The 13237-nt window shown below is 36.8% G+C and overlaps 1 protein-coding gene across 4 annotated transcripts in view; it reads left to right on the top strand.

The window, feature by feature from the left end:
- Window positions 1-13237, top strand: part of Nachralpha4 (nicotinic acetylcholine receptor alpha4) — a 155573-nt gene that overhangs the window by 103253 nt on the left and 39083 nt on the right. For all 4 annotated transcript variants that reach the window (XM_083036121.1, XM_083036120.1, XM_083036122.1 and 1 more), the window contains 2 exons: window positions 10912-11027; window positions 12413-12581. In XM_083036121.1, coding sequence (XP_082892247.1) covers window positions 10912-11027; window positions 12413-12581 — 285 coding nt within the window. The remainder of the gene's footprint in view (window positions 1-10911; window positions 11028-12412; window positions 12582-13237) is intronic.

Below are 13237 nucleotides of genomic sequence, written 5' to 3'. Positions count from 1 at the left end.
CAGGGACCAAAGTAACATGTTACTCACAATCGTTCTTCTATCTAGGTCTATCAAAAATTCGATTCAATTTGTCCCTCAGAATAGGGGTTTCTTTGTCTTTTAAATAAACTTTCTTGAGCGGGGGGGTAAGAATCATGTTATAAAAGTATTCAATGAAACGCGTAGCAAGGATGACTGATTATTATAAGAAAAAAATGATAAATATAAAAATTATTAAAATGAAATATGTCATTGTGCATACATTTTCTTCTATATCTATTTTATATTACAATTATGTATTTTGATACGTCAAGATTTTTTATACCAAAACTAAAATATTTGTTGTCGACACGAAGAAGAGGAAGAAATATAATGATAAAACGCTCGTAATTCAAACGCGTAGAACAAGAATGAGGAACATTCCGATAATCATGCACTTTATGCTAACGTTCCCTTGCGCGCTGGAAATGCAGCGATCTGTCAACGAGTAGAATCCGGCGTAGTGTGAAAAATTGCCAGGATTTTCAGCTCTACTTCTACTTCCGCGTCCGCCGACCCCACTTCTTCTAAATTGAACTCGCAATTTTTCTTTTTCTCGCGAAAATAGGTCGCATCGTACCGAAACTCGGTTAAGCGGCGAACTCCTCGCGTTATGATTTAAACACATTTGACGTTTTCGGTGCTCATTCTTTACAACGCGTTACGCGGATATAATATTCGGACATTTATGGAAAAGTTTGTGAAAAATTATTGTTTCCGTTTATATATATATATATATATATATATATATATATATATATATATACATATATATAATTTTTCTTTACTTGATCCACTGCATTTATGTCTCCAGTTTCATCCATTTTATTCAAAATTCAACTCGTCTACAAAAGGATTTAAATTTCCAGAGGTTTTATTTTAATCATGTACATTTTGTGACGAAGTGATATTATTGCCTGTTTGATGTCAGCTTAGCTAAATAGTCATACAACAAGGCAGTAAACACTTTGTGTTTCATTAATTATCCGTAAAACGAGATCGAACATTTTATTGCGTTTCAAGCGAGATAGATCGTAAAGAAAAATCATTTGCTCTATTGATAGCTGGATTCATCCAGAATCACATTTGCAAGAAGTTTTCTTAATATATTGTATCGATAATTTTGAGAAACCGCGAAATGTTGAGAAATTATGTATAATATATATACGGTTTATTTTTGTTTTTTCTTCATTAAAACATTTTAGACTACTCGACTTTTGTATACAATAGCATATTGCGTATACACTTTAGTTTTGAGTTTCAAGAACGCGATTTTCTTATTTTGCAACCATTATTATATCTAGATATGAAACTCGAGAAGGTAAAGAAAAGATCTTGGCCCCGCTGAATAAAAATAAAATCTCATTTTTCTTCGTAAAAAACGTAACAGATTGAATATTATGGAAATGCGAGAATAATTCCGGCTTCGTTTGGTCGAGAAAGTTTCAAGAAATCTGACTGGAAATCAACTAACTCATTAGCGAGTTTGCTGATGTCGGGAAAAAAGTCTTAATCTGTGAAATAGTTTAGTCTTTCCGAAATGAAGAGCTCGTTTCTGTTCTGAATCAAGTCACCTTCTCGATTCGCTTCTCGAAAGCACCGTATTTCTGAACATATTATTTGCCGACTGTTGATTAAAAAATCGACTTTGTCGAGGATTCTCTTAGGAATGAGCTCGCGCAATTTTCTCTTTAGACTTCGTTCGTGTCTTCAAAACTTTTGCATCGTTAATTTCGTGTAAGAAAAGCGGACGAAGCAATGAGATTATTCAGAAGCTAATTGTTTAAGATGAAAACAATAAATATTCGCACTTGCCGTGCGCGTTTGAAAAGAGAGAATAATTCAATAAGATCAATAAAATCGATATTACTTCGGTAAATGGAATAATCCGGCAAGGATTACGCAAACACATTATACATAACAGTCTGAGGCGAGTTTGGTCCGCGAGCTCGAACTTCCTGTAATCTTGGGGCCGCACCAGGTGCCTTACGATCTAATCTGATTTATGCTCGGGTCAGCGACCCACCCGGAACAATTGGACCAACTATAGAAACGCGCATCCGTCGAAATTACCCTCGATAAAACCCTCAACTATGTGCCGCAGTCGATGATGCATCTCGCCATTCGTTATCTTCTCGATGTTTGAGTATTGTTCGAAAAAGAATCATACATACCAAAGAAATTAAATTCACTCGGTTTAGAGATAATATTTTAAAGTACGTCGCGCGAGAGCTTTCTAAGCACGAATGTTTAATTTTATAAGTGTTATATTCGTGATAAATTAATATCAGTAAATTAAAACTATTATATATTAGTGTCTATCATAAAATTGATCAAGATAAAAAATTTTATTATAAATTATTTAATGAAGCTTTGCTTGCATCCAAATAAGAATTCTCTTGATTGACATGTTCTTTTTTTACAGTGATATTATACGATTCTGTTTACATTTAATTAGTAAATACATGAATTATTGATTTAAATAAGGATTCTGTTTTTTATTTGTTACATAATGTCAACTAACTTTCTTTTTTTTATTTTTCAATGAATCCTTACAAAGCTCAAATTAAATAACCGAATTGTGGAAATTTTAACATTCTATCTCGATAAATCGAATAAATATTTTCGTCAAAAATTTTTTTGTTGTCGATCAATATGCGTATGTAGGAAAAAATGAAACCTTTAAATTAAATAACTCGTACATTGTAAATTCAATTTCAACGTTGCATCTCGTTAAACATGCTCGCTACGCTATTCTTGATCAATCCATGATTGACAAAGCATTCCCGCGCAATGCTGATTGAGAAATTGTCTCCGCAGTAATTATCGGGACCACATGAACAACATGAAAATTCAACGCGGATCCAATCAGAATAAGCACATTGCGCACTATCGGCGTAACTTTACGGACCGACTTGCTCGCGGAGATAACGAATAATAATGTTATTTGCAATCAAGCGTCTGCGCAATCAGTTGCAGAGGGAGAGTTAATCCAATCCGGGACCAAAGCTAATCCATTCGGTCAATTTGCATTGCAACGACTAGACTCCCGAAGTCTCGTTCACTATTTTACAAGGTGATCCGCAAGTAACCGCAAGACAGCTTAGGCAGATTTGTGCACGGATCGTGAAAGCATGTGTAAGTAGAGAGACAGTTGCATACTTGCGGGACACCATGTAAAGTATGAGACAAAATTTTGAAATCAAAAATCTTCGAAAGTAATACAAATATCGAAGTCATAAGTATGCTATATATTCGACCAAAAATATTTCAATCGGTTCTCAGTCAATTAAATCAAACTCGAAAATTATTCGATCATTTTTAGCCAAAACAAAAAATCTCTCAAAATGTTTTGACTTTCACTTTAAATTCATAAATGCAAATTCAAACGATCATGTCGAAGCTCGAAATATCCTAATTATTTCTAATTTAACAAAATAAAAATACCCGAATCGCTTTCAAGATGTCCAATCACTTTTAGTTGGCAAAGTCAAATCCAAAAATATCGCGATCGCTTTTAGTATTACTATATCGAACTTTCGATAGTGGCTGTTCGAAGAACGGTGCACGTATATTTCTCTTCATATGTAATCGATACGTGGTAATGCTGCTTTTATTGGAAAAACATGGCGCCTGTTACTGATCGAACGTTATTTTCTATCCCTCGAAGACCGATGACGAGCGTTTAGCATCCGCGAGAATTTTCCGCAACGTGAAATGTGGGTCACTCGATAATTGCCACCGATCGGGCGATACTATTTCAACGTGGAATTCATTAGCCCGATTTATCTTGATCCGTTGGTTCTCCGGGGTGCTATTTCCGGTAAGGCTACTTCCCCCTTGCGAAATGACACACGAGCAACATTCCCGATTATATGAACGAGAGAAGTCATAGACTTTGTCGATGCGCGTGAGACGGAAACGAAATTAAAGTTTACAAGAAGTTGCGCAGATAATTGAATCTTTAAATCCAGTTGCATCAACAGCTTACTTTGATTAATTAAATTTTCTTCCTTTCGTTATATTACAAACGTTGTTCTATAATTCAGAAAAGAGTCGCTAAATTAGACTCATTTAATCCAGGCTTCCGATACACAATCACACTTTTTTTACACATTATAATAATTTATAATTTTGCAAAATTTTAATAATCTGAAATTTTCACTTGTCCCTTTTATATTTTTCTCTTTTATATTTTCTCTATGAGATGGTCGCCATTATCATCCGTCGTTTCCCTCGCAGTGGTGCGAAATGTTTTTACGTGTACGATTATATCATACAGAGAAACAGCAGACGAACACGCGATGAACGGCGCCTTTCATAAATCGCCTGTCCGTAATTAGCTCTTATTTTCTTTTTTTACATCATTCCGCCACCATTCTTACAATGAAACTTTTTTTCAAAAAACTAATCCTCATTCCGCAGCTTATCCGAAAATGATTCTTTTGCGTGAAATAATCTTGCTTATCAGGATTTATATTTCGTCTTTTTTATCACTCGTTTAAAAAGATATATATTATATATCGCACAATTCCTTCTCAAATATTTTAATAATAAAAATTTACTATTAATGAAACTTTGCACGAGAAAACGAGAGAACACTTATTGCTTTCATGGCTTGCGATGAATGAGTAGATTAATGACGCACCAACTCAATCGTCGATCGCATTGATCACGTAACAAAGGAGTTCTTATAAATGATGCAAGTTAGAAAATGGAATTTTAGCTGAATATATAGATATTCTCGGTAATTCAACGATCTTAATCTTTGAACGCTCGATTTTGTCTCAAACGTGAAACTGCGCGAACTTTGAACTTTGTTGAGTTTTTCGAAACTTGAAGACCGATATTGATAAGCCTCGCTCGATATCCAATAAAGATGTTTATTTTTGTTTGCTATATGATAAATAGATATTTGTTTTATCCATCGCAATATAAGATAAACGAATCACGAGATTGCAACGACGAGAAATTTTTGTTGGACTGATTCAGCAAAGACTGTTCCATTTTTATTTTCTTCGAAAAACTACATTTTTAGATGAAAAAAAAAATGGAAAATTGAATACGTATTGCACAAAGGATTCGTAGATAAAATTTGGTTCCACTATTTCACACATTTCTAGAAATGGCCATTCATTTTCCGCACTTCACGCCGGGATTAAATCAGAGCCGGGAAAGGTTCGCATTTTGGGACGCCTGTGCAGCCAAACGAAAGTGCAAAACGCAGTTATAAAAGCTCCGGTTCGCGCTTGCAGAAACGGGGGCGGATGGAATTATGCAAACTACGATTTCATTCGGTTGCAAACACGTGGAATTTATGCGCCGGCTAATATCATGCAAACCACTTTGCACAGCTCGTGCATCGTCCACTCAAGAGACTCCCGAGCGACTATTCGCGAGAGTTGCGCAGCTGTTAGATTTTTCAGAATGCCGTCAACTTTCGTATATAAAGGACACACCTTTGCTAGCGACATGCACCAATAATTTTTACAAGAGAATTGGAACGGCAAAAGTACGGGTATATAACGTTACATATTTTTGACAACTAATAGTTATTGCAGCATTAAAGCTATATATATATATAAATCTATATTTTAACAATGTTTGGATATCTGAATATTCGAATATTTTATGTATGCTGATCCAATAGGCCATAAAGCATTTAATTATTTTTGCATAATTTGATTCTCACTTATTTTTTGGGATAAATTAAATTGATCAACATACGTGCGCTTAAAATTTATATATATATTGTTTCTTTTTTAAATAAACTTTACTCCGTTTATATGTATTAAACACTTGAAGACAATTCCCTTTGCAAAACTAGACAATGTAGACTAAAGGTAAAAGCAGCTCGAAATTAAATAAAATGAAGAACGTTCGTCCTGGAGAGAATTGCCTTTTCCCGCGGAATGAGAATTTCGCAAATCTCGAGTTTCACTTTGCAAATCTCGCGAATCTCTCTCGCGATTATTCATCTTACGTAGCGGCTCGCTCGCTTCCTTCGCGGTCTTCTCCCTCAATTACTCAGCGTGCGGCCAACTTTCGGAGATAATTAAAGATCTTCGTCGTGTCCGAATCCCTTGATGAAGTAGAGAGGGAAAAAAGAAAGAGAGAGAGGCGAGGAGTCAGTGGCATCAGCCATGAAAAAAAAAAAAAAAAAAAGAACGACAATCGCTGCATCCATCATCCGTCGGCCGCAATTCATCATACGCTGTACCGCAAATGCCATACCGATAGTTAATGACAAAAAATCACTGTCCCGCGGAAATCGATCCATCCGCCCGTCGCAACTTCTTCGTCGATATCAAGAGCAGGCCGGCAAAAAGCTGCGGATCCAAAGAAACGCAATTAGTCGACGTGATGCGGACGCATCAAAATTGCTTCGTCCGCATTTCTGCCATTTAGATACCGGAGAATAAAGGAAAGACGAAAATATATACGAGAATAGTAAGAAAGGACGATTTTATATATTAACTGTCACGTAAAGCTTTTATATCGAAGAAAAAAATATTTTAGAAACACGTCGTCTTGCGTTCGAAATATTTACTCGCATTCTTTTTCTCCGTGTCGTCGATCAGAGGGAAGACCAAAAAAATAGATGGACAGAAACATGAGAATGTACTAACAATAAGATGACAATAGCTGCTTCTTATAACGTTATTGATTCAGCTTCTGTAAAGAGGAGAGAAAGAATTTTAAAAGACGAATTCTTACATCCCTTTTGTACATATGTAAGTCTCTCTGAACGATCCGTCCGTCTGCTTTACATGGCCGTTATTCGTAATGCTAAATTCCTCTGTTCTCTCTGATCGTGAAAGTGAGCGCAATTAAAATGCATTGCGATACGAGCGGGCGGAACGGCAAGTATTTTAGAATGTTAAGTAGCCGTTGCACTCTCGCTTGTACCACAAAGTGCAATTTAACCGCCCACGGTGCGAAATCCTTCATTGCGCATCCTTTATTGCGAATACAGCACCCCGTACTACACTTTTCGCCGTCATCATCCCCCGCATATCTCTTCTCCGTCGGTTATCTAAAACCCCATCTCCCCAAACTGCCCCTTTCATCCCTCTCTCCATCACATCAAACCCGCCCCTATCGTGACAAAAGATCAACACTGATCTTTCGATCAACGTTCTCGTGTTCTCGTGCGCTTTGCGAGAAATCGATTTTCGAGAACTAATGAATTCAAAATTGCAAAGTTTACCGAATCGAACTTTATCCTTATAAAACTGAAAGGAATGCAAGGCAATGGATAACATATATAAAAAAAAAAACAGAATATTTATACATATAATTGTCTCTCTCAGAGTGGAAAACAAACGTGTTATCTTTTTTCTTTTATAAATGTAGGTGAATTTAAAATTGTTTACGCGATCGATTTATTCGTATAATAAAAACAATAATAACAATGTAATAAGTAGAAACGCGTAAAAATATCATAGCGCTGTGCTCTTTAATAAAGCAATTTCCGATATGCGATTATTGAGCTAACTCTCTCTCGATTCCGTACAAGGATTCGCGACGGTGTCATCTCCTTCTCCGTCAAAGTCAATAAAAAAGCAACTACGACGCATCGTTATTCCTACGGATATACTTTAACGTCCGCGTCTCGGCGAAAATTACGAGCACTTCGACTTTCTTATATCAGCGAAGAGTATATATGTACATTGCCGGAACGGGCATTGAAACTTTAAATAGCTGATCTCAACGCGTAACTACAAAGACGGGTCAAGGAACGTCAACTGTGACCGATTCGATCTTATATATCGAGCTCCAATCATTTGTACCAGTCGATTCGTTTCAAAGCTTTGAGGAATCTTACTGCGACTTTTACCACTGCTTAAAAGAACGCGCGTCTTTCTCTTACGTTCCCGTCTGTTTTTCTTTCCAACTCTCTCGCGAGGAAACGTTCACAAACCCCTTCGTCGCGTCGGGTTTCTATCGGACTTCCATTCTCTTTTGTACGTCAGTTAGTTTGAAATAAACGCGAACGCAATTTGGAAGAGTGCCATGGAATCATCTTTTTCTCTTTCGGAATATTCGAATACGTGGTATGTAGTTACAAAAAAAAGACCAAAAATAGATCGTACAACAAAATTTTTGATACGCTTCTTGAAAATGCGACGCTTATTACATCTTTCTTACAAATCTAATTATTACTGTAGCCTTAATAATTTATATATCTATCGTAAAAAGAATAATTAATACGCTAAAATTAATTCGTTTGTACTTATTTATTTGTGCATGTAGCACGAGATATATTTCATAAAAAGAAAACGGCGATAATAATTAAATGAACGAAAGAAAAAAAGTCTGCTGGACATTAAATGGACTTGATAATAAATAAATAATAATTGTAATAAAGTGATGTCGCGCACGAATGCTATTAATTCTCTCCGCAAAACGCAAGAGTAAATTGGTGCGAGATAAATGCGAAACGGGTGAATCACACGTAACGATTACGAGGCGTGCAAGATAACGCAATTTTTAGAGAAAAAAGATTACGCGACGTGCTTGGACTTGTAACGTGGATTTTGTTTTAATTCCGCCTCCGTCTGGAAATGTTCCCGCGAGAGATTAATGTAGCAGCCTGTCTACACCTCAAAGGATCTTTAGCAAAGTTCGCCAAGATCAGATGGGTGCGGTATCCCGCGCCTTTAATTAATTCCATCCGCACAGCATTTCCTTGGACGAACCTAATTGAAATGTTATTTTGTAGCAGGTGCGAAGTGCCCGCGAAGTTTCCCCGAAATTTTCGTTTCAGAAACTTAACGATATATATTTTTTTAATAGCACTTAATTGTGCGTAAAGTCGCGAGAAAAGAAATTTGACGTCTCTGCATAACTAATAAAAATCGTTTTTGAGACACGTTGTTGATTATCGATCAAAAAACAAGCGAAATCTACATCATCTATCTACGATATTTTGCTCTCGTTAATTCCACGACGATTGAATTTAATCTCGGGATCCAAACTTCTTCTCGGAAGGAACAATTATTAGATTCAAGTGAGAAAAGTGGGTCGTAGTAAATTACATTACTCGAGCTTTTGTAGCTGTGCAATTTCGCAGATCGATAAAGGACAGGAGGGAGGAAAAATAAATGGGTTCTCTACTATAGTTTCTATTACGTTTTTCAATCACCATTATTAACTACATATAACAATTCTATTTTTAAAGATAAATGGTTTCCTAAATTTTCTTTTTTTAACAATGTTGTACACACAAACATTTCCTGCAAAAATAGCCGGTACGTGATTTATAATAGTGTGGCACGAGAAAGATTTATTGTCGCAAGAACCGAGCGGCTCGTCAGATTTTTCGAGGCAATTTAGGACGATAGCGTTCTTCGGGAACCACCGCGGAACCACCGCGTTGCATCGAAATTGTTTGCCGGCTTTAATCTCGCCCCGCAGCAGTGACAAAGTATCGTCCGCAAAGTGCACCGTTACTCGAATCACACCGGGGGATGCGTCTGTCGGACGTATTTCACGGTAATACCACTGCAGAGCGAGCGCGCGATCGCCAGGGCCAATGGTTAGACACTTACGTTACATTAAAGCCGCCGCCGGCTTTAATCTTGCTGCACGTCGCTCGAATAGCCCCGCACAGAGAAGACAATGTGGGCAACTAACAGCATACCGAAATTATTCTCCGCGTGGCAAACTATAATACTTCCGCATCGGGCATTAACTTTGACATGATAGTAATATACGATACGTTTTGTAACTACAAACTCCATAAATTTATAAATATTCAACGCCATAAAAGAAAGTACAGCAGAATGTACAAATACAATATTAGTTTCGATAAAAAAAAAACTTAATTTTATTAGATGAAAAAAATTCAATTAAAATTCTAGAAAATTAAAACAGCCAATGTTAGCTTTTTAATTCAGAATTAGAAGAAACTAAACATTAATTATAAAAAGATAGTGTCAGAAATTCGCGATATCATCAAAAACGGAATATAATAGTGACTATTATAAAGTAAAAGAAGGGGGAGGGGAAGGGGGAGAGGGATCGTCAAAGTTACGAGAGCCAATTTCTCTTCTGGGTCGAGACAGGAATTTCATCGACCCATTTTCCGAGCTAGCTCCGCACATACAAAGCTCCCAGGCAGTTTACAGGCGGCTATCAGCGAAATTTTAAGAAACGTTCACACCGAGAGAAGTTACGGCCGAAACAGGGACGACACACCTCGTTAGAGTTAGGCGCATAGCCGCTATTAGCCCCTCGGATTCATCGAGTGAACCCGAATCGAGTGCGCTAGTCTGATTTCTTTCTTTGACTGTGCGTGTTCTTTTTATTCTGCAACGTGGTGCACACATATACATAGATATCGATATATATATATATTTATATGTATTTGAAGGCGATATATATATAAATATTTTGCTGATCTAGTTGCTGCTCTAGAGTGTCCTGTTGTTGCGGACCACCACAGTCGACGCTCCGTTTTTTGATATTCCCTTGACAGTTTTAGATCTCTTGTGCTCCCTCTGCGCTTCTGCGAACACCAAGTGCATCTCAAGACATGCACTAAAAGTTCATTTCTAAATTATTATTGTTCGTAATTAAGCAGTTAATCGCGAGCGTGCAGTTGTAGACTGATGTCGCGACGACTGATGCATTGTATATTAATTGTATATTAATTATATTAATGTATTCTCGCTAAATTATTATTTTTTTTGTTTAGAGATTTCAGAGAATGTGTGTATTTCGAGAAATAATTTTTTTTGTTTAAACGTTTTCACGACGTAAATGTTCCGCGACTGCACGCTCGTACGTCAAAGATGAATTACGTGGGCATGGCGTTCGAACGTTACAACGACGTCGAGCTTTTCACACACGCGAGCTTAATGCCAGCCGCTTTTTCTGTCACTCTAGGTCGATCTAAGACACATGGACGAAAAATCCGGGAGCAACGTGGTGGATGTAGGGGTTGACCTGTCCGAATTCTACATGTCGGTAGAATGGGATATTCTAGAAGTGCCTGCAGTGCGGTAAGTGTGTCCCTTTTGTTTGCGTATCGCTTTATTTAAATCCTCAAATATGCGGAATATGTCGGTCAAATACTAAACAAAATTGTTTGTGCAATTTTAGCATCGCATAATAACTCTTTTTTTTCTACTCTTCTTTCTCTTAAATTTAAATAACTATATAAAGATATACGAATTTAAAAAAAAAAGAAGAAATTTTTTTTTATAAGTTGAACACACGCGCGTAACTTATGATTTATCATACATTGCGGAAATTTTAAGTAAAGATGTTGCAAAGTTTAAATAAAGATGTGGGACTTAGGAAATTTATCTATTTTTGCGGAATAAAAATCTCGATATAATCTCCTCGAGATTCTCAAGCATCAAATCGAGAGGTATCGGAATCTTAGAGCGCGACCAGCGAATAAGAGGCTCTTCTCTCTCTTTTCTTATGAAACATTCCTTCGCATTCAATATGTTCGTCTGGTATAAGCGAGCGGGCTGCTTCCGGGCTGCTTCCGGGCACGATTCGATCCCCGATATTTAGCGTACCGTGATGCAGAGACGGGAACCGGGTTCAGCTTCCGGAAGCCAGCGTAACGGCAGAGTGGATGTTTTCGCAGTAGCTTGAAGCGACTTGCCACTAGAGATGTTCACGATATATTTCGAAATATCGATACTTTACCGTTTGAATACTTTCGGTATCGATATCGTATCTTCGATATTATACTCGATACTTCATTCAATTTAAACGTCCCTATTTGTGTCATGCTCCCGAGAGTGGAATCTTTGCGAGAAATTCTGATCGATCGACTATAGAAATTTAATTGCAATACTGACGTTTTGACACTCGATATAATCTCGATAAATATTTCGATCGACTGCTATATTTAAAAAAAAGGACAAAATTTGAGTCAGTATTCAAGAAATCGTTCGTTCAACTCGCAATTTTTATACATCTGTATCGAGACTTTCTTCAATTTCGTGAAAACTTTGTTGAACGTTCGAAAAAGAAAACTATTTAAAATTTATTCACGAGACACAAGACGTTACCGATTCCGGTTTGAGACTATTGTAAAAAGGGGGGGATAGGAAAAAAGAGAAGAATGAGAAAGGAGTCGAGCCGAGTTACCGACTTATAGGGACCTCTTCTTGGCAAAGTTATACGATCCCGCGAAACTTTCCTCATAAGTCTCGCTCACAGCCGACCTCACTTACTTAAAACGTACTTATTGTTGGGTACAAACACTTCGCCGCCCAATGGCGGAAATTTTACGTTCCGCGAGCGTTTTTTTTTTATTTTTCTTTTTACTTTATATCGCCATAATTCCCTCCGTACTTCTTTGCAGTTTGCAGCCGCTCATCGATCCTTTAACCGCGATTAACCGTGAATCCTTTTCTTTTCGCAGGAACGAAAAGTTTTACACCTGCTGCGACGAGCCCTACTTGGACATCACGTTCAACATCACGATGAGAAGGAAAACCCTCTTTTACACGGTGAACATTATCATTCCCTGTATGGGAATATCATTCCTCACGGTTCTTACATTTTATCTACCTAGCGACAGCGGTGAAAAGGTTAGCGCATTAAATATTAATATTTATTCTCCCACTTTTATGAATAACTGATATTTCCTAACTCGATCTATTATATTAGTCTCTGTTCAATCTATCGGTTGCATAATTTTTTCAGCTATGTGAACCTATATAGCACCCGACTTTTTAAAAATTAATTTTTTAAAACGGAAAATGATTGTGAACATTTCGTTTGTAGTTGTTTGTAGTAACAATAATTTCGTTTGTAGTTTTATCAATTAATAAATAAAAAAAATTTTTTTAATGACTCGCACCCGATATTGAGATATCGCAAATCCGCTTGCGCAGCCTTCTTTAGAATCGTTTGTAGTTGTTTGTAGTGATTTTCCTTTCGTTTGTAGTTGAGCGGTTCAAAAGTTATAAACAATTGTTTATTCGTCCAAGAGGTAAATTTGTTAATTTTAAAGATATCGCAAATCCGCTTGCGCAGTCTTCTTTAGAATCGTTTGCAGTTGTTTGTAGTGATTTTCCTTTCGTTTGTAGTTGAGCGGTTTGAAAGTTATAAACAAATTGTTTATACTTTTGAACTCGCGATGCAGGGCTGTCAAGATTAATAAAGAATCATTTTATATATTTTGTTTTTTTAAATAATATTTTTAGGCGCGTCTCTATCTCGCTTTCAATGTATTCGCGACTTT

The sequence above is a fragment of the Prenolepis imparis genome, unplaced genomic scaffold, assembly GCF_030444845.1.
Source record: "Prenolepis imparis isolate NDT839.2.m4 unplaced genomic scaffold, iyPreImpa1.0 SCAF_4, whole genome shotgun sequence".
In the NCBI taxonomy this organism is placed as follows: Eukaryota; Metazoa; Arthropoda; class Insecta; order Hymenoptera; family Formicidae; genus Prenolepis; species Prenolepis imparis.
Note: the sequence above shows the minus strand (reverse complement) of the source record. Positions and strands in the feature narration are given on the sequence as shown.